Below are 22,075 nucleotides of genomic sequence, written 5' to 3'. Positions count from 1 at the left end.
TGTTCGCTTTTGGTATGTGAAGTTTATCACATTTTAATTATACTTTAATTAAAATTTGTGCAATTATATGCATATGTTTATTTGAGCATAAGCCAGACTTTACTCTCAAGGCTTCAAAGAATTCCAACAAATAACGAAATGAAATCCTTTATCTCTTATATCACTTCTGATTTTGATGTTCATAACCAAATAGAAATTTATTTTATGGAAGTAATTATATTTGAGAAAGGATTTTTCTTCCTGTTTTTAATCCCTAAACGCATCCCTTTTGAGCTGCCAGGTGCAGCATTCTCTCCTAGCCTCTCAGATGGCTCAGCAGTGGGTGGGAGAGCTTCGGAGGGAGGACCCGTGAAGTTCAGCTCTACCAGGTCAGCTCCACCACTCACTTACTCTGTAACCTTGGGTCAGTTACCTAGCCTTGTCTTCTTCACTTATAGAATTTATATAATACTTATATTATGGTGTCAATATGAAGATATTAAAAAAGATTATAATGTAAAGATTCTATAAAAGGATCACTAGAAATGTATTAAAACTTTGTACTTACACCACGCCCCCACATACAGCGTCACAACCCAGCGACCTGGGAGTCCAAGGCGCCGCTTCTCACATTTAAAGGGCCAGAACAGACCAAAAATGTCGCAGGAAGACCTCAAAGCCCCAGAGATAAATCTAAGCGACGAAGAAATAGCAAAACTCTCAGACGCACAGTTTAAAACACTGGTCATCAGGATCCTCATAGATCTGGTTGATTATACCGACAAAGTAGACAAATATATGAAGGGGAAACTAATTGAAATGAATGGAATTGCACAGAAAACCCATAGCGATGAAAAGGAAACTGGGACTCAAATCAATGGAGTGGACCAGAAGAAAGCAAATAATGGCCAAACAGAAAAGAGTCAAGGAGCAAGAATTCAAAGAAATGAGGAGAGTCTTAGGAACCTCCAGGACATCTTTAAACGCTCCAATATCTGAATTATAGGGGTACCAGAAGGGGAAGAGTCACTAGTGGAAACCTTATTTGAACAAATAATAAAAGAAAATTTCCCCAATCTGGCAAAGGAAATAGACTTCCAAGAAATCCAAGAAGCTCAGAGAGTACCAAAAAAGTTGGACTCAAGAAGAAACACACCAAGGCATATCATAATTACATTAGCCAAAATTAAAATGAAGGAGAGAATCCTAGAAGCAGCAAGAGCTAAGGGGACAATCACCTACAAAGGAGTCCCCATCAGACTGTCAGCAGATTTCTCAAAAGAGACCTTACAGGCAAGAAGGGGCAGGAAAGAAATATTCCAAGTCATGAAATCTAAAGACCTACAACCAACATTGCTCTATCCAGCAAAACTTTCATTTAGAATGGAAGGACAGATAAGGTGCTTCTCAGATAAGATCAAATTCAAGGAGTTCATCATCACCAAGCCCTTATTATATGAAATGTTAAAGGGACTTATCTAAGAAAAAGAAGTTAAAGAAACATGAACAGTGAAAGAACAACAAGCTCACAGTTATTAACAACCACACCTAAAACAAAAGCAAACTAAAAGAACAGCTAGATCAGGAGTGGAAACATAGAAATGAAGATCTCAAGGAGGGTTAGCAACAGGGGAGTGGGAGGAGGAGATGGGGGGAGAAGGTACAGAAAATAAGTAGCATAGACAGTAGATAGAAAATAGATGGGGGGGGAGGGCAAGAATAGCATGGGAAATATAGAACCTAAAGGACTTGAGACACATGGACATAAACTAAAGGTGGGTAATGGAGGGGATGGGGGGGCAGGGTGGAGGGGAATGAAGGGGGGAATAGAACAACTGTAACAGCATAATCAATTTAAAAAAATAAATTTAAAAAAAAAGAAAAAAAAACTTTGTACTTACAATGTTATCACAATAGATTGTGTTTTGGAAAATATTTGCTTTTAAGTTACTGTGAAAAATAAATGTACCATGTTGTGTTAATGGATTTTCCAATCCTCTCCAGGCTAGGAAGAAGGATTAATAGTATATTATTAGAATACAACATTGAAAAAAAGATGCCTGCTCTGCCTCATTGGCCTTACTCTTCATAGTTAATGTGGGGGTTTAGTATGCCTGCCTTATAACAGGTGCCATGCCCTGAGCCAATATATAAAGCTAATCATAGTTTTAATTTTATGGCTAAGTGTTGGATGTGGTATATGAATTTACCCACATCACCATGGCAACTGTGTGGGATCGTTGTCACCACAGCCCTCATGGTTGGCATGGTGTTTTAACATTTCAGTAATTCCCAGTGTCACAACCTTCAAAAACTGTAGAGAACTGACACATAGGCCTGATGGCTACTAAATAAAGAAGCTACTGTCCCCTATAGCTGGGATGTGCAGTTGAGATGTCAGGAGAGCCTTCTATCGAAGATGTGAAACAGCATGATGGAATTGTTGTTATACCCTTACAACCTTGGGTAATGCCAGGGGGAAATCTAAGGAAAGAGCAGAATCTGGTACTTGATTGCAGGCTATCAACATAAAAGAATAAAATACATGTTATTAAAACTAAATGAATTATTTATCTTTTCAGTAAGTGCTTACTGAATGCATTTTATGTGCCACTTATTATCAATTTGATTTGGTGCCAGAGCTGTAGAAGTAAATAAAACAGACAAAAATACCTGCCTTCATGGAGCTTACATTCTTGTTAGGGGGAGATAGATTAAAATAAAGTAGATAAGTAGTTATGCCTTATACAAGATGGTAATAAATACTAAAAAAAAATAGAATTTGGAAGCAGAATTTAGAATGTTAGGGTGGATGCAATTTAAATAGGGTAGTCAGGGAAGACCTTACTGAGAAAGGCACCTTGTATAAACCCCAGAAACCTTGCACATGGGAAACATGGTTTGGGAGTAGAAAATCACAAGCACAGAGTCCACGCAGGGGCCTAAGCTTTCATTTTTGAGGAAACAGGTGGGAGGCCAGTATGGCTAGAGGAGAGTAAGTTGGAGGACACTAGGAGATAATAGCAAAGAGGTAACAGAGGGTGAGATCTCGTAGATTCTTATTGGCATTGCACTGACCTTGGATTTTACTTCAGCAAAACATGAAGCCATTAGAGAATTTGGGCAAGGAAGAACTCAAATTGGCTTTTTTTTTAAAGATCACTTTGGCTGTCATGTTAAGAATAAATGGTAGATATGAGCAAAGAAAGAAATCATGAAGATAATTAGAAGGCTATTGCAGTGATACACTGAGAATGATGGCTTGGGTCCAGGCAGTAGCAGGGGAAAGCAGTGGGTATTTTTAATCATGTCCATTTATTGAGTGCCTTTACATGCCAGGCATTGCAGAAGAGAGATTCGAGTACAGTCCTATCCCATTGAGTAGAAGTAGTAGTAGTATAGTTATTTACTAAAGCAGGAAACTGAAGTTTTAACAGTTTTACTAGTTTTTCTAGGACAAGTTGTACTGCAAGTACTTGAACTCCATCAGGCTCCACAGTCCATGCTCTGGGCACTGTGCCCCAAGGTCTCTCAAGCTTAAAGCTCGCTGAATGTGTACTCAACCAGGGAGAGTCATGGAAGCCTATGGATAGGAGAAATCAGTGCAAGTCAGCGTATCCAAGAATAATTGGAAGACAGAGCTTGGATGTGGTATAGATAAGTGGAGAGGAGGGGCCAAGGAGAGAGCCTGAGCAAATAGGAAAGGAGTGCTGGCATACACATTCTGTCATGGAGAGGGCTTCTGTTTGTCTATGGACAATAATGACAGCAGTCCAATTCCCAAGTCATGTGATGGAAAGAGCATGGTTCCCTGAGTCACTTGGAATACTCAGGACAACTTCACACTATACATCAGTCTGTGATGTGAACAAGAAATAAACTTTTATTCTATTAAGGTAGTAAAAACTTGAAGGTTGCCACAAAAGGAAGGTTAGTTAGCCTGACTTGCTATACCTTTTTGCTGCAGCTGGCGGGCAGCTGCTCCCAGACCTTTGTTGTGATGTATTAATACTACTCTACTCCAAAGTGACTGCAAGAATGAAAGGATCCATCTGTTACCATGATGATTCTTAATGAGCCTCTCAATTCAGTTTTTGGAATATGTCCAGAAAATATGAGCTGTTGCTTTCAAAATATTTTACTGATTAGCTTGAGGCTTCCTGAAAATCAGAGTAGATATTAAATATGACCCAAGTGGCACATGATTTCTTTAAAAAATATTGATACAAATTCAGGGCATTTATTAAATTTCAATTTATTTTCTTTATTCTAGTTACTATTTTATTTGAATATCCACTAAGCAAGATCCTGAGCTAGTTTAAAAGTTGTAAAAGAGGGTGTAAAGATTATCTAGTGGTTAATCTGTTTCTTCAGGTATAATATATCTGCGGAATCTTTTAATATGAGGTTACACATGTTAACTAGAAAATTAGTGAAATGAGCCTTGAGAGATCCATGTATAATGGAGAAGGCAGAGAATGCTTGTGTCTGGGGAGATTGGGCCTTACTGCCATAGTTAGCATTTCGGTTGAGTCCTGAAGTTTGGTTGGGCTGTGACTGGGAGAGTTTGAAGCAGAGTATTCCAAACTTAGAAGACCAGAGAAACTGAAGAACAGGACTGAGAAAACACAAGGACTGTTCAGGAGGTAGAAGGTAAGCTTGCTCAACCAGAGCAGAAGTGTCACAGACAGTGACAGGTAAGGCTGGACATGAAAGAGAGAAAAGTTTTCTTAAGGATAGTGTATGTGAGGCTATGAATTAAAGAATTTTCTTCTCTAAATTAAGTATTTGTTGAAAAAAATTTTAAAAAAAGATGATATAATAAAAAATCACATTAACAAAAGTTAATATGAAAGTATCACTTGGAGTTTATTGGCTGAGGGAGAGATTAGTACTTTATTGTATTAAGCCACTGGAAATTTGAGGGTGTCAGAGCAACTACTGCTGGATGACAGAAAAGGGGCATAAACTTGGTGATGCCTGAGGTTGAGAGAATGAGAGAAGTAAAGGGTGACTTCAAGGTTTCAATGATAGGTTATTGAGAAAACTTTGTTAATAGAAAAATAGAGAAAATTTTAAAAGGGACTAAGTGGGTAGCAAAGATGCATTTGGCTTAAAACATTTCAAGTTTGAAGTCACACAAGTAGAATTGCAAAGACATTAGAAGTGGGACTGGTACCTTAACAAAAGGCAGTGGTAATGAAGAATCCTGTGGTGAAAAATTGCTAACGGTATTGTCTGCTTACTCAAGTGAAACATGTCTAGTAGACATGAGACGCCTAGATGGAAGCTTGGAGAACTCAAGGGCTGATAAAAATCATCCTGTGTCCATCTTTCAGACAGTAACTTCAGGAAGAACAGGGACTATTAGACCAAAAAATGTTCTATGAAGAAATAGGAGGTAAACTCATATGTTAATATCACAATCTGGTTCAATTGATTCATAGGTAGTGAATCTACATAAAAATTTATACACATTGGAGAACATCATAGTATTACAGTTAAGTAAAAACTTTGTCATTTGACAGGCTAGATTTATATCGTTTCTGCCACTTAACAGCTCTCTGACACTGGACAAGTTGCTTAAACTCTGTTTCTTTAGTTTCCTCAGATGTAAATTTGGGATAATATTAAATGTGTACCTGCTAGAGATCTTATGAAAAGAATGTGCAATAGTATCAATAAAGCATTTGACATTGTATTTTAGCCAGCCCAGGCTACCATAACAAAATACTATGGACTGGGATGTTTAAGTAACACGAATTTATTTTCTCACAGTTGTGGAGGCTAGAAGCTGGAAGCCCAAGATCAGGGTGCCATTATGGTTGGGTTCTACTGAGAACCTCTCCATTGCTTACAGACAGCTGCCTCCTCACACGGCAGAGAGGAAGAGAGCAAGCTCTTGTATTTCTTTTTATGAGGACCGTAACCCCAACACGAGAGCCCCACCCTCATGGTTTCATAGTCCCAATTTCCAATACTCACCCAAATCCCCATCTCCCAAAGACCCCATCTCAAATGCCACCATGCATACACATAGAGCTTTATCACAATTTCAAGGGGACACAATTCAGTCTAGAGCATATACTCTCTGATATTTAGTAAAATTCAATAAATTACGTCACTATTAGTGATTTCCTGGTCCACAATATTTTCTCTAGCAATTTAGTAGAGCTAAGAAGCCCAACACTTCAGAACAAATTAAAAAAATGCAATTTTGAGAACGAAATCATCCAAAAATTACATTGTCTGAAAATGTAACTCAAATAAATTGAAGCTACAAACCTCTCCAAGTCACAGGAGAGCAAAACACAAGAGGGTAGTGAATTGATAAATTATGTGTAAATGCTTGCTTCTTTGAATGTTCCAGGTTAAAGTATTTTCTGTATTCTATTTGAGTTGGCATTTGTTGTATCTGGGAAATTCTAGCAAAATATTAAAACAGTATTCAAGAATGTTTTATGGTTCTAGAGAACCCTATCTGACATGCAAGGTCTGTCCAGAAGGTTTCTAGCCTTGCAATATAAAAAATAGAGATATTTATTGAAGAAGAAAGAGATAAAAGGAACTGTACATAGGACAATGACACCTCAGTCCCCTTCAAAGTAGGCACCTTGGAACCTCACACAGTTCCCGGCATCATCTGCTGCCCCATCATATTTTCCCGAATCTCATCAATGGTATGAAATCTCTTTCCTTTCAAATGTGATTTAAGTTTTTGGGAAAGCCAGAAGTCACAAGGTGCCAAATCTGGGCTATAGTGGAGGGGCTGAATCACCTGGATGATTGGATGTTTGACAAAAAACTGCACTATACTTGATGCACGAGCAGGCGTGTTGTCACGATGAAGCTGCCAACCACCAGTTGCCCATAGCTGCAGCCAGCCTTCTGAATCATCTGAATAGGTTCCATGGAGGAATGTTCAAGCTGAACACAAAATTTAATGCAGATTTGTTGCTCTACTCACTCAGTCATTTTGAATGTGATGGCCACACAGTACACATGCTCACTCAATGGCATCTACCGCCTCCACTGACTAGTACAGTGAAGTTCTCATTGTTCACACATGCGCATTCCAGTCCACTCTCCTTGACTACCAGGTTACATCAATGTCATGCACACTGTTCCAGTTATATTAACAATGACTGGACTTTTTCTGGACAGACCTCATATAGTAAATTTCTCCAAAAGAGTTTTTGGGTTTTTTTTTTTTTTAAGCCTGATTGACTAACTGCTACTGGACATCATGTAGAAGGTTTGGAAAATAAAACTGGTGTTTGAACTGATTCTCAGCAGCACATGAAGTTTTCTTTAGTAGGATTTCCTTGGATGCCTGAAATTTTCAGTTTCTCATGCCAGTTTCTCTGTTGTTATTTTTCTTCCTTCTTTATTTCTCAGTTTCTTTGGAGGAGGTAAGAAAAACAGGCATGGACCAGGGTTTCCGTTTATGCTTTGATGTAATATTTAATTAAGCCTCAGTTGGTGATGAGAAAGAAAAAAATGTATCTGGTGATTCTTTTCTAAACCGAATTAGGTGGTTCAAATAGTCACAGGTAATTGGAGAGTGCGATCTCTTGTGAAATCAGCTTCCATCATGCCAGGCATCTGCTAACCTGGATGAGGGAAAGGAACATTAGTGAACTGAATTTGATGTCTGCATTCTTTTTGTCAAATAATTCAGCTCAGGAAATCTTTTGGTCCATGGCTCTACTTTAATATAAAATTTAATAATTTCCCTCCGTTGGACTAAAGGTGCCCATACAACCCATGAAATATGGGATGGAGCCAAACCAGTAATTATTATAAAAATTAATAGATGAAGTTCAAATAATTAGTAAGTAGTTATCTAGCTGATAATAGGTTTCTTTTCTAAAAAACAATTCGTCCCATGTTAGGGGTTTGGGTTATAATCACTAGAAACCAATTTCAGATTGGCTCTCTTAACTAAAATAAATAAATATAAATAAAAGTAAATACTGTTATTAGGAAGGATATTGAGGCCTCCTAGGATCTACTGGTAGCTGGAAGACCAGGTTTGCAACCTTGGGCCAGCTCCCTGGGGCCAGGAAACAAAGCAGCTCCGCTTTCAGCTGTTTGGCCAGAGCATAACTGCATTTGGACCCTACAGCTTGCTTCATTGCAAATAAATTCTGGCCATCCTTTTACTTTATGTCACTTTCTCTGATTCCTGGGAAGGTGTTTCCAATTTCCTGAGCCTGGGATGCATTCCCATTAGCTGACAACCAAGGAACGGAGAACACAGGAAGACAAGGCTACTCCAACTTTCCCAGTGAAAGGATCTTACAGCCTTCTAGAATCCAGGTGTAATGAAGAACTCATCCAAATTAGGGAGGGGATTTGGATTCTATGCAGCTAGATAATGAAGATTACTATAGCTTAATTCAGTAATTGGAAATGATATAAGTGGTCTCATTACCATGATCATTGTCATAATTAACATTAATAAGCAGTTCCTTGCTTGCTATTCTTACCCACACTTTCCCAGCACAAACTCATTGTATGCTGCCATCAATCTTAGGAGATAGCTACTATTAGTGTCCTTTTATGAAAAAATGAAGCAAAAAATGCTTAGTAAGGTTAAATAACTTGCTCAAGATACACACCCAGTAAGTAGCAAAGCAGTCTCAAGCCTCAGGCTGTGTAACTAAAAGAAGCTAATATGTGCACACACATGGGAATGACTTCTCTGCAGCTATTAGATAATTCTACAGATTATTGAGTACATAAGGTGTTTGACAAATATTAGCCGAAAACTCTGGCTAGAATAGCTTCAGTTGGTGCTCAATAGACATTTGTTGAATGGAAAAAAGGATGTATATTACATGTTTATTAAAAGACCAGGTGACAGGTGTCCCTTCCCCTCTCTAGTCACCCCTACCTCCTGCATGCAGCTCTGAGCCTGTGCAGAGTTGGTGATCCCAGGAATCAAAGAAAGCAAAGTCCAGGTTGTAATAAAATCAGTGCATACTCACGAAGGTAGGTTGAACTGTGTATTTAAGCAGTTGTTTATCTTCATTACTTCTTTTTAAACTTGATGTTTTAGTAAATGTTTTTAAATAAGAGATTGTCATATACAACTGAAATGTCTTTGTGGATCATTTCATTCTTCAACTCCATGACTTTTCATTGTGATTTTTTTAAATATGCATCAATCCTAGAGACTATACAGAGAAGAGAAGTATTATTTCAGACACAGGACAGAAACATCTTCACATAGAGCCATGGTTACTATATAACCAAGGGCAGATCCCACCTTGAATTCCAGCAATGATTAGAGGTAACAAGTGGGAGTTCTTTCCAAAGGACAGTACTGTTTCAGTTCTGAATTGCTTCACTCTGGATGAATGTCAGGCCAGATGATCCAGCTCACAAATTTCTTTGGAGAACTGGTATAACCTGCCCTAAAATCTATAGATTATAAAATAATAATATTATTTTTACAATGATAAATGGTTCAGGGTTTCCTCTTCCTCTTTCCTTCACTTGCTCTCTCCCAATCCTCAGATATTATTGTAATTGTAATTTTACAAATGAGCAAACAAATGCTCAGTGAGGTTTACTGGATTGCCTAGGCAAGGACACATGACTGACAAATAAAGAGCTAAAATTTGAATCCAAGCATCTAAAATTATCTTCTTTTTTAGTGTACTGCCTTCCATTTAGTGTGCTGCCTTCCATAAATGCAAAACAAACACATGGAACACTAGATAGAACCAAATCAGTAATTTTTATAAATTTCAATACTTGGATCAGAATTCAAATAGTTATTCTAGCTGATAACACTGAGCCACCATTGAACCAATTTGGAACTTTACATAATGATGAAAGTAGAAAAATCACTGAATAGTCCAGAGATCTAGTTTAGTTTCCATGTTACTGGATTTTGACTCTAACACAGGTATTAAATACCAGTCCACTAGAGAAAACTTTGGTTGTGTTGTACCTGTCTGCGGCTCAGATAGATGATTGGAGTTAAGTTGGAATGAGCCTAGGTGGTAAGAAAGTTAATGTTTCAAAGAATGGATTGTACTCACCCCCCAAGATTCTCTGTGTAATACAGTGCTGGAGTGTTTGAAAAGTGTTCAGTCCAGATATAGCAATGCCTTACAATTTGATGTGTTTTCAATCTGTTTGTCCTTAGAAAATTTGTCTAACATATATGAACCTCAATTTCCTTGTATTAAAAAGCAAAGCTAATGGTAAGGCTTTTGTAATGATTAAATTAGAATAATGATAATTTATCAATGAATATTACCCATTATTATTAATTAAAATCTTTAACATGTTTTTCATTTGGTCTTCAAGTGCTACCCTCAGAAGTTAGTAGAGATGATTATTCTGAGTTTCAAGTGACAGAAAATGACATTTGACAAAGTGACCTTCTTACATTTATAAAAAGTTAGGGGAGATATGAGCACAGAAAGGTCAGCCTATGGAGCCATTGAACTGAGTTTGAAATTCCACTTTACCACGTTTTACTTTTTTATATGTCACTGGCATTCAATTTTAACTCTCTGAGCCAAAATTTTCTCAGCTAAACAGAGGCAGAATACAATGCTCAGTTTATAGGTTTGCCATGAGAATTAAGTGAGACCATGAATACTAAGCATCTAACATCTGTAGGATGCTTTCTTCTCCCATCTCCTATCCTTTAATAACTAACTTTAAAATATGTCAGACTAAAGTGGTTTGTAGAAAATAACCATTGTCATGGTTGAAAGTGGCATTATTGTCCTTAATAAAGTAAAAGCTAGTTCTAATGGTACAGTAACTAGTACACTCAAAAGAGGGAGCTTCATATAGACTTTTTACTAAAAAATCCAATGTATAACATCTTATACAAATATTTCTACACTAATCCAATCTCTTTTGATACACATAATAATTCATCTTCTTTGTGTACAATTTGTGAACTCTGCATTTTGTGGTTGAAATTTTTGCAGAAAATTTATATACAGCAATGTAATTCATTTTTTTTTCAATTTTCTACTTCATTTCAATTATGGTACTTATTATATGAGATTGGGTTTTCATTTAGCATGCTCATTATATTAATTAGAAGTAAAAGTCTTAAATTTTTAGCATCCCTTATGTTCAGAAGTATAAACATTGTGTGAGTAAAAAGAGCATAGTAATTCTCAAATTTGTACAGGTGGGGGACAGGAAGTTTTATCAATCTATTAAACTATTCTAGTAATCTTTTGCATATAAATTGTACTATGTGTACAACAAAAACAGCACGAATTTCTAGTCATTGAATACTGGTTGCAGAGTCATGACTTCTGTATTTATTGTCCCTAATTCTCACAACTCTACAAGCAGATATTGTTTTCCTTGGTTTCCCAATAAAGAAGCTCTGAAAAAGGAATTATTCAATCCAACTGGGAAACTCTAGCAAGACTTCACAGTAAAGTGACAATTAAACTATTTTAAAATATGATAGGAAGCCCATCAGAGAAAGATGAGATAGCCATATCTGTAATATTATGAAACACAGTTAAAATGAAAAAGAATAACAGTGACGAAGATGGATAGAGCCAAGTAGGAAAGGGCTGGTCTCGGAATTTGGTCTGAGTATAATAAGGAGAATGTGATACTGTGGCTTTTTGTCACATTTTCTTTTGAATAATATCATAACCACCAGCTTTTATATCCCCATGGAATTCTTCCTTCATTTATATACCACATGCAAGTTCCTCAAAATACTGCAATGTGAATGAAAGAGATATGCTAGCTGAAATATCTATCAGAGGGCTGCCAACCAGCTTTTAATGGTGAATCATTTAAATTTAAAAAGTTGGTGTTCTGCACATAGAAGTGTATAATCCCTATTGAGCTTCTGTAGCTCCCTGAAGGTGTCTTCTTTCCACAGCTCCTGCCATCATTTGCATTTCAACATCAGCATTTAGAGGTCAACTGCCTGTATTTCAGGCACAGTTATAAAATGGAGACATTGCAGAAAATCGAAACCAGTGTCTCTACAGGAGAACGGTACAACTCTGGGTTTCCAGTGCTTCCTGATACACAGGAGGCACATACAGTGTTAGGAAAGGGGATGGTAATTTGTGGAATGTCACTGGTTACTTCTGTCCTCCCATAGACTAATCTTTCATTCGTGACATCACTAGTCTCTCTCCAAGTCCTAGATCACATAACTAGTCCTTTATTTTATTAATCTTAATATGCTCCCAAAAAGCTATCTGTGTCTTCATTAATTTCATGGTCTGGCCCACTATATATTAATTCCATGCAGTAAATCTATTCATATTTGTCCATCATTCATATGACCTGCCAATATATTCTTGACAATATTGACCACTGTTCTGGATGCTGAAAATATGATAATAAACAAGATCAATGTGGGCTTAGTCAGCATAGAGTGGACTGTCTATTCTAAACTAATCTCTGAATCTCCTAGTATGTTTAGAAGCTTTTGCACAAGATGTTGATAAATGTTAAATAAAAGAATAAACTGCATACTCTATGCGACAGTATTGAAACTGGAAGATGCAATATAAACAAGATCGTTTTAGCCTTCAGAATGCTCATCCTCTGTGATGGGCACAGACAAGCACATAGATAATTCTAATGCCTGGCAGAAAGCATTATGTGTTGTAATAGAGGTATAAACACACTTCTGTGAGAGCAGGTAATGGCAGAAGATTAATTCTGTCTTGGAGGATGCTCTGCCCTGCTGTCACAGCAGGAAACAAATTATGGTGCCATCCACTGAGTAAAACTGGAATCCATTTGCCATATGCATGAGGAACGAGTAGAGTTAGAAAATAAATGAGAATCAGGAGAATTTGTTTCACTGTAATTCATCCTCATTGCACTGTTACAGTATGTTATCCAATAGCATCTTCCCAATTTATAATCTCCTTTCTAGCAAATACTTGAATTCCTTCCCATACAGCCTGCTTTTCTTTACTATTCTTTCTCTACTGGTAGGTGGTGAGGAAATAATGAGGACAATCTGAATGCCTTTTAGTTTCTAGCATAAGGACTGACACAAAGAACTAATTTGCCAGTTTCATTAGCCTACGGTCATGAGTTAACTTGCTGAAAACAATATTAAATCATGGTTTCCCTTACCTCCCACATGAAAATGAGCTAATCCAAGAATTTGGACACAGCATGCATCAGGCCAGCTACCACCAGGTATGACTTTAGGGAAATCTTTTCCTTCCCTCCACCTTATTTCCATCATCTATAAAATAAGTGTATTGGAGCAGATTAGTATAGGAGCCCAAGAAGTAAAAAATAGAAGCAGGTCAATATTCGCCACGTGAGAAGGCGAAGCCAATTATTGTGACATCTGAGTTTTTCAAGAGAGTCTACAAAGCTGGATTCTTACGTGAAATTTCCACAGAAGAATATTTAGGCCAAACAAGAACAAAAGAATTTGGCCCAAGGGCTTCCATTCTGCAGTTTCTAGAGTAGAAGCTTTCTCAGGTCTCTCGTACCTCAGACATTTTCTTATTCTGCTTTTTGAGACAGTCTGATTTCCCTTTGTTTACCAGGAACTAAGCTTCAAAGTTCCAGTTCCCCAGATGAATTAGGGAACATGTTTTGAGAGCTGTAAAATTAAATTGTCATTCCAGATTGGAGGATTTAGTGTCTGCTAATCCTTTTGGGGTCTTCTGATTTGATTAAACAATAGTAGAACTAGAAGTGAATGTTCAGTGTTCTGAATTAGGAATCCAGTTTTAAAGAAACAGAGAGTAACCATTCCTCCCTCTTGCATTTCTCAGATTAGGCCTGAGGGCAGCTGGCCAGTTTGGGTTGGCACAAATCCTCCTGCCTACTTTGGCCTGACCTGTAGTAGGCCCTAAAAAGGGATCCTTGAACAAAGTTAATACTGCTGAATGAAATCCAGCTCCTTCATTCATTAACACGCCAAGTCATTAGCATGTTCTCTCTTTCCTCCTGCTTATTGAATAAGAAAAGAAGTCTGGGAAAAAATGAGCCCTTTTATTATACACACTCAGGACTTTAGAATCTGTCTAACAAGGTAAAATTTCTTGGGCCCCCACAAACGTCTATCACTGAGCCCCTGTGTTCCTTACATGCTGAGTTTTTTGAGGAGAGAGAATGATGTTACTCATGTTTAGATCACCAGTACCAAGCACAGCGTTTGACATACAGTAAGGACTCTGTAAGTGTCTATTTAATCAATAACATCATTAAACTCTGAATATGTCAACAAATAAATTAGGTAACAAGCCAGAATTTTTGTGTAGTGTCTAAAAAGCAAGAACAAAGGAAGCGAATATAACTGAGTTTAATGAAGACATCTAAAAAAAGATTCTGCCAACCAGAGGAGAGCAGGGAGCTCAAAAATATGGGCAGAAAATCAATAAAAGGTGATGGGACCCTTTCAGCACTCCCAAATGATCACAGACAGTCCCTTACTCCAGCTGTCATCTCATGATTATCTAATGTTATGTCATAGAATGTTAATTTAAAGCATACAGGAAACCACCGCAGTTAGCTTCAGGTTACATGTTCACCCCCACGTCTGTGGGCTGTGATTCCGCCATCGGGGCGATCATCCAAGCTTGTGCAGTGCCATCTGAGTCCACAGCCCATGTGCCTCAAGGAGCCGCCAGTCTTGGACCCAGGCAACGTTGTGCCCACTGTTCACATCTCAAAACTTTGGTATGCCGACTGAGGTTAAATCCATGCCTGCACAGCTCAGGCAGGAGCCTAGGAGTTTGTATTCAATTTTGTGGATCACGTTCTTGAGCTCCTCCCCTCTCCACAGTCTCTGTGACACTCCGGTGTCCAACCTCTCCCATTCCCCTCCTGGTCCCCTGGGTAGAAATCTGAGCCTGTAGTTTCTACCTCTGCCTCACACTTCCTGTATCTTCTACTAGCTTTGCCATGGGAGCCAAGTGGGGAGAGGCTAGAGGAAGGGAGAAAGCAACAGGGAGTTTCTCTATACTGGAAGGGAGAACTCAGTCTCTCTGGTCACAGACAAGGGGTCTCACTCTAATTTACAAGTGTTTGCTGAGCCACAATTGCCTTTGCCACCATCCTTTCTGTGAAGAAGCCTGGGAGTTTGCATTGGAAAACAAACAAATAGAAAAGAAAAATGAAATTACTTCTACTCTCTCTGACCCGTAGGGTGCCCTTCCCATTCTTCAGACCAGAAATAGAGAGCTCCTCTTTGTGTTCTTTCTGCCTGCCCCTGGGACTGGTACACAGTTCACGTTTTGAGCTGCCTTTGAGTCCAGGCCAGGAGGTCCTGGAGGAAAGGGATCCAAGAATCTCATGCATGGTTCAGTGGTGTTATGAATTCTGGTTTCCTTCCCCAGTCCACCTGTTACCATCCATTTACTGCTTAGGATCCTCAGAAAGTCATTCCACCCAAGGCTTTTTAGCTGTACTCAAACAGGGTGAAGAGTGCTTTCTCCATCTTGACTGGACCAGAATTTCTGCCCTGTAGTTCTATTAGTTGGTAAAAGCACACGAGATTGTTTAATGGTCATGGGCCACCTGGCAGATCCTGCTGTAAACTGGCATTGCTATTTAGTTTTGTTTAGTGTCTTTCTACAAAGGAACAATTGCTCTAGTAAACTGATTTGACAATCTGAGGACCAAATCTGGCATTCGGTGACATCTCTGAAATATCAGGCTTCACTCACATACTTAATATGCCTTATTAGTGCCAATTATGTGTAAGGTGCTGTGTTAGACACAATGGCCACCTCTGAGAATGATGCCAAATCTTCGTCCTTAGGGAGCATGACAGATCAGAGTAAAGAGGTAAATGGAGGACAGAATAAGAAAGGTCTTGAAAGTCAGGAAAAGGCATTTACAGTATAATTTGCTTCTCAGCTGAATGGTTTTGATAAGGGACTAAAAAGTCAGTTTTGTGCTAAAGAAAGACTACTCTCTACATATCTACATTGGAAACACAGAGACTCAGGTAGGGCAGGATGGGAGGCAGTGAGATATGTTAGGAGGCTGTTGTGGTGAGCCAAGCAAGAAATTATAAGACACTGTGGAATTAGTACAAGTAAATCGTGCTATAGCCATACAAAGGAACACTATACAGCTGGTATAATAGTCTGACATGTCTATGTTAAAGAAGTGATCAGAAAGTAAAACAGGAGTCTACTGTCTGAGATGGATCCAATCCGTTTGTGGTATTTCTCTGAGAAAAACAGTCCAAAGCCTCATATTATACAGCCCCTGAATGAACACACTAGGCACATGCGGCCTGGCTAATACCTCTGCTTGGCAATGTACTTCTTCCAGATCTTTATATTTTGAATGTAGAGAAACAAACCAGAGCATTGGTAACAGAACCAAGTGACATAAATCAATTCATTTTATCAAATGATTTATAAGTATAAACTTATTTAATCCTTGCATAAAACCATTTCTGTTAAAATCAAAATATTTTAAAATATTGCACAAAACCCATTTTCTTCGGGCACAGAATGGTTAATGATCTTGGCCAAAGTCACATAGCTAATAAGGAGCACAGCTGTGATTCTAACCGGCTGCTGGTTCCAGAACCTGCCCTATATGCTCTGCTGCTCTGAATTGGCATGTGCTCTCTAACCTAGCATAAGACATCGTGCAGATTCACCTCCTTCAGAAGTGTGTGGAGTTAAGAAGGGGATGGAGCTAGACAGAGATAGAAGCCTGAAGAAATGAGGCAGAAGAATCCTCTAATTAACCGACAGTGCCCCCACATCGACAAACATTGAGTCTATTGTATTAATTACTTTTAAATGTGAACAGCACTCCCTATTATACACAGAAAGCTAAGCTCGCCAATGATTTAGTCGATCATCCTGATTTCCTTGGTTTCTTCATCTATAGTAGAAATAGCTCCTAGTTCATTGAGTTTTAAGAAATTAAAGCATTTTGAAAAGTATCTATTTTGTTAGCACATAACTCAGCAGAGCTCTGCCAGCTCCCTGAAGGTGAGAGTTCTGCCATGAATTGTTCCTTCTAATAAAGGGAAATGTCTTGAAAGTGGGCACAAGTCAAACTCCAATGTCTTTGAATTGAAGCCCTGCTACATCCTGAATGCTACAACAGATTAAAATATTCTTTTTAAAAAATACATGTATCAAAGACTTGAGAAATTTCAGAGGCTTACTTTAAGTTCTATTGGTTTCTTCTAACAAGTTTTTTTGTTTTTTTTTTTGCAATCATTTGAAATCTCTGGGTGATAAGGGAAAATATGCAGTTACGAGGAACTTTTATAAGGCCCTAATGCTGCCCAAATAGGCCAGTTGGTCCCAGGTGCTCAATAACAACAAATGAGTCAACATGCTGCACAAACGTTTTCTTTGGTTTCCAAGCTCTTGCTGTTGCTCAGGGCCTCTTGTATATTCCTGGACCCAGGTCTTAGGCAGCACCAGGGGGCGCTCTTGGAGGGAACTGAAACAGCGCTTTCCAGGAAAGATCCAACTACTAGCTTATTTTGCCCTAATTTTAACTCTTAATTAAAATATCTAAAAATATGATAGAGTATGTATCCAATACACATATGTGCTCAGGGTCTACATATTTCCAGTGAAAAGCAATGCTGTGTAGAAAAAAAAAGAACACTAAACACTAGGAATTCTTGTTTACTTCTGATTTTTACTACCTGTAAGACCTTGGAAAATCTACGTAACCCATCTCCACCTCAGTTTCTTTATCTTTACAGTTTGGATACAGTATTGATGCACATCACTGGTACACACAAAAATTATTTTGAAAACTGCCAAACAAATGCTAATATTCATTCTTGCTCCCAATTCAATTCAATAAACAGTACAATAACTATGCCCTAAGCGCTGCGATTTGGTTTGCAAATGAATATTGCTCAAATTGCCTTGGTGCCAGTTGCTGTCTATTGCAGATAAGGCATTAAAAAATAAGGAAGGGAACCTAAAAGATGACTGTCTGGGAGCTCCGCTGAGCTTTGCATTAGACGAGACCTTTGCCTAGCTTTTAATCTCCAAAGTCTTAACCACAAAACAGAGTGCCTAAAGGTTATTATGGTTTATATTTCAAGATACTTACTGTTTATGAAGGACCTACCTTCTTCCAGGCTTTGAGTGAGGTACTTAGACTTTCCTAAGCATTTAATTCTCATATCGCCCTTGCTTGATTAAGGCCACCATTTAACAAATGACTAAATTTAATCTTAGATAATTTAAGTAACTTGTCAAAGTCACAGAGCTAGGAAGACATAAAGCAGGAATTCAAACTCAGGTCTCCCAATTCTGCTCAGAAGGTGAAAAATAAAAGGGTAAGAATCAAATTACCACCCGTTTAATAGACACAAAATCACCTATTGCTAAATCCTGATAGTGGGTTTGGAAGCTGAGTTGCAGTATGTGGATTAGGCTCAAGATCAAGCACCTAAGACAGCCCCAAAGACGACCTATTTTCATTCAGTTTTTGGGAAATAGAATCAACCAGGTGAGTAACTCTGCCTCTATTTAGGGAGTTACACAGAGAAAGGTAGGGGAGAGGCTGACTTGGGGACTGATGTTCAAATTTTCCTCCCCCTGAGTATACCTGCGTTGCTCTAGTATGGTATACAGGGTGCCTGAGAGAGGTACAAAGAAAGTAATAGAGAGTTTGGAAGGACCAGCTTAATTTTAGTATCTGCAACAATGGTGGGCTTTGTGAAGGAAGTGCTCTTGGAGTCTTTAAAAATAAGCTGGTTTAGTGTTAACAGGGTCAGGGAGGAAAAGAAAATAGAAGGGATAGTCTAGTTGGAAGGGTCAGTTTTTTAATGCATTCAACAAATATTTATTGAGGACCCACTATGTGCCTGGCACTGTTCTAAGCACCGAGTAGTGAACAGAACAGGAAAAAAAAATCCCTGTCCTCACAGAGTTCACATTTCAGTGGGTGGATGAGACAGACAATAAACCAGACAGATATATAAATACAGTATTTAAGTGGTGGTAAGGGAAAAAAAAGAATATTGGGAAAAGAGTTGGGGAGTGTGAGGTGGGAATGAAACTTAGGCAGAATATCCAGGTAAGTCTCACAGAGAGGACAATATTTAAGTAAAGATGTGACTGGGGGAGGGAACAGGCTCTATAGATCTCTGAGGCAGAAACACACCTGGCATGTTTGAGGGTCAGTGTGTCTGGAGAGGAATAATGTAAGTTCAGAGTAGCCGGAATGCAGTCACAGGGTAAGGGTGGAGCACCATGAGCCAAACTCCAACTCTTTTGTGGTCATTGCAAGGACTTGACTTTTACTTTTGGTGATAAGGGAGTCACCGATAAATCTGATCAGAGGAGCATCTTAATCTGACATATTTTAATGGAATTTATCTGGCTGGTTTTGTTGAAAATCAGCTTGAGTAGCAAGATGGACAAAGGTAGTGAAGATACCAGTTATAAGACTGTTGCTATAATCCAGGCAGGGAATGATATATCTTGAACCTGGCAGAAGTAGATTAGAAAGGAAAAATTTAATTCTGGATGTATTTTGAAAATAGATCAAATAAGAGTTGAAAAGTTATGAAGAGAAAAAAGAGGAGTGAAAAGTGCCACCAAAGTATTTGACTTAGCACCTGGAGGAATGGAGTTTCCAGCAGTATGAGAAGAAACGTGGAAGTACTAATAGACTCAGCGTAGAGAAGGAAATTGTAAGGTTTGGTTGGTAGCCTGAGGCCAGTGTCGCCTTGAGAAGGAAGCAGGATTCCTCATCTTACCCTTATGTCAGGATGAACCATGCTAGTTTTCCTAGCAGTCCTCTCTGCTCATGGAAACTTAGAGAGCCAGCAATCAAGAATAGGATAGTATATCTCTAGAGTTTAAAAGTTTATCAAGAACCATGCTATCTTTGGAGAGTTCCTTTTTATTCCACTTAAAGAAAACTTTTCACCATACGACAAACTCTGTCATTACCTGGGCTTTCCTTTCACCTTATTACCATGCTCTTTCTATTTGTCGCATTCCTTTGCATTCTTCAGTCACTGGACCTGGAAAGAGATTCTGCATTCTAAACACTCATGACCATAACCATGACCTCTACCCCAGTGAGGGCTATTTTCAGCTACCACTGGGATTGTGGCATTACTTCTTCACATGTCTTCCTGACTCCACTCCTATAGCCCCTTAAATCTTTCTCCATACTTTAGCCAGATGGGTCTTTCTAAAAGAGAAATCTGACCAGGTTCCTTACAGTTTAAACCCTATAAAGGATTCTCATGCCCTTATAATCATGTATATCAAACTTACAGTAGCTTAATCAGTCCTACCCTCTCTACTATTTCAGTTCTCCCCATTCTCTTATCATCCATTCCATGATCTGGCCATTTCAAAATTTCCCAAATACACTATGCTCTGTTTCATGTGCATACCTTCAGACATGCTTGGATCACTCTTCCCCTACTCTTCTTCCAGCCGACACTCAACCATAATGCCAGGTTTAGTGAGCTTCTGGGTCTGGTGTCCCTCCTGACTCAGTCCTGCCTCAGCACTTGCCAAACCAGAGGCACATCTGCCCTCTAGACTCTAAGACAACAAGAGCAAAAATCATGTTCATCTTGTTCAACGTTTTCCCCCCACTCACAGCAAGTGCTGAGCAGTGAGAAGGAGTAGGCACTCACTCTATTTTTCCTGAATCAATAACCCAAACCCGGCATTAATTTTTTAATGTCAATTTCCCTCTTTGGGCCTCTATAGATTGTAATTCCACTTATATTACAGATTTATCACCTTATACCTTTCACTGTAGTTAGATAATGTATCTCTATTATTGTACAAGTTTCTTCTTACATGCAGAATCATGTTTATTCATCTTTGTAGTGTCTCCATCTCATCTGCCACACAGCTTTATGTATACTCAGACTTCAGTAAATGTTTGTGGAATTAATGAATTAATTGTGTTTAAATGTTATATTTCATAATTTCCAAATAGTCCAGTTTATGGAGAGCACATACTTTGAGTTTCAAAGTGACAGGTAAAAAGTCTAAAACGTAAGCTGAGGCAAGATAGTGGGGGATCAAGTTCGCTTCCCTGTTGATTTGGAGATTTGTTGAGGATTTCTAAATCTTGGAAGTATGTTATCACAGCAGAGTTCAAGAGATATTAGTTCATCCTTAAGATAACTTTTGTGGTAGAGAAATGCAGTGCTATCCTATATCCATTCCCAGAATCTGTTAATGGGGTAACTGAATCTTGGTACTGTTGGGGATTCAGGTCCTTCAAGATTTGGAGGAAAAAAAAACAGAAATAGAAGACAATTAATTATTAGGCATAGTACTTGGCTCCTGGGTCTTAGTATTGCCTCTGGTTCTAACTATAATATCGTTCTACTGCATTTTCTAATTATTTAGAGTCATAGACATACCTATAGTGGAATTAAATCTCAGAGTTAATTCCTAATTTGTTTCCCAACAGGTTCTCTGACTCTGAGAACACATCATGTTCAAGATTCCAAAATGGGATTTGTGATCAATGCAATCTATTCTATGGCCTATGGCCTCCACAACATGCAGATGTCCCTCTGCCCTGGCTACGCAGGCCTCTGCGATGCAATGAAACCTATCGATGGGCGGAAGCTTTTGGACTCCCTGATGAAAACCAACTTTACTGGGGTTTCCGGAGATACAATCCTATTTGATGAGAACGGCGACTCTCCAGGAAGGTATTGTTACAATTCTCCTCTAGACAATAGAGCCTGAACAACAGCCATCTCTTGATCCTGAGGTGCTGTTTCTCTCCTTTGTGGTTATCCAGGCATCCTGGCTGTGTTTGACTACCTCTGACACCACAAAGTGAGTAGAGCCCTATTTCCTGTGGCCAGGGAAAAGTGTGGATGCTGATGTGCTAAGTCTTGGAATCATCCCCACATTTCAAAGATCTAAACACAGAGGCAGGAGGCTCACAGAGGATCATCTGTGATAACAGATGATCAAAAGCAAGTTCTGTTTGCCATGTCATTCCGTGTGTTCTGTTGTCTTCTTGGGTCATAGAACTATTCTGAAACAGGAACAATTCAATTTCTGGTAATCCAGAAATAGACGTGAGATGCTGTTACATTGTTTGCTACATCTACAGTGAGTTATAAGTCGTATTTTATTTTATT

The 22,075-nt window shown here is 38.6% G+C and overlaps 1 protein-coding gene across 3 annotated transcripts in view; it reads left to right on the top strand.

Annotated features, from left to right (window-relative positions):
* Window positions 1-22,075, top strand: part of GRM5 (glutamate metabotropic receptor 5) — a 447,694-nt gene that overhangs the window by 340,103 nt on the left and 85,516 nt on the right. For all 3 annotated transcript variants that reach the window (XM_037137610.2, XM_037137609.2, XM_037137608.2), the window contains exon 4: window positions 21,388-21,634. In XM_037137610.2, the coding sequence (XP_036993505.1) occupies window positions 21,388-21,634 (247 nt within the window). The remainder of the gene's footprint in view (window positions 1-21,387; window positions 21,635-22,075) is intronic.

The sequence above is a fragment of the Artibeus jamaicensis genome, unplaced genomic scaffold (genome assembly GCF_021234435.1).
Source record: "Artibeus jamaicensis isolate MK-2021 breed Jamaican fruit bat unplaced genomic scaffold, CSHL_Jam_final contig_64, whole genome shotgun sequence".
Classification (NCBI taxonomy): domain Eukaryota; kingdom Metazoa; phylum Chordata; class Mammalia; order Chiroptera; family Phyllostomidae; genus Artibeus; species Artibeus jamaicensis.
The sequence above is the reverse complement of the archived record's forward strand: the minus strand, read 5'-3'. Positions and strand labels throughout refer to the sequence as shown.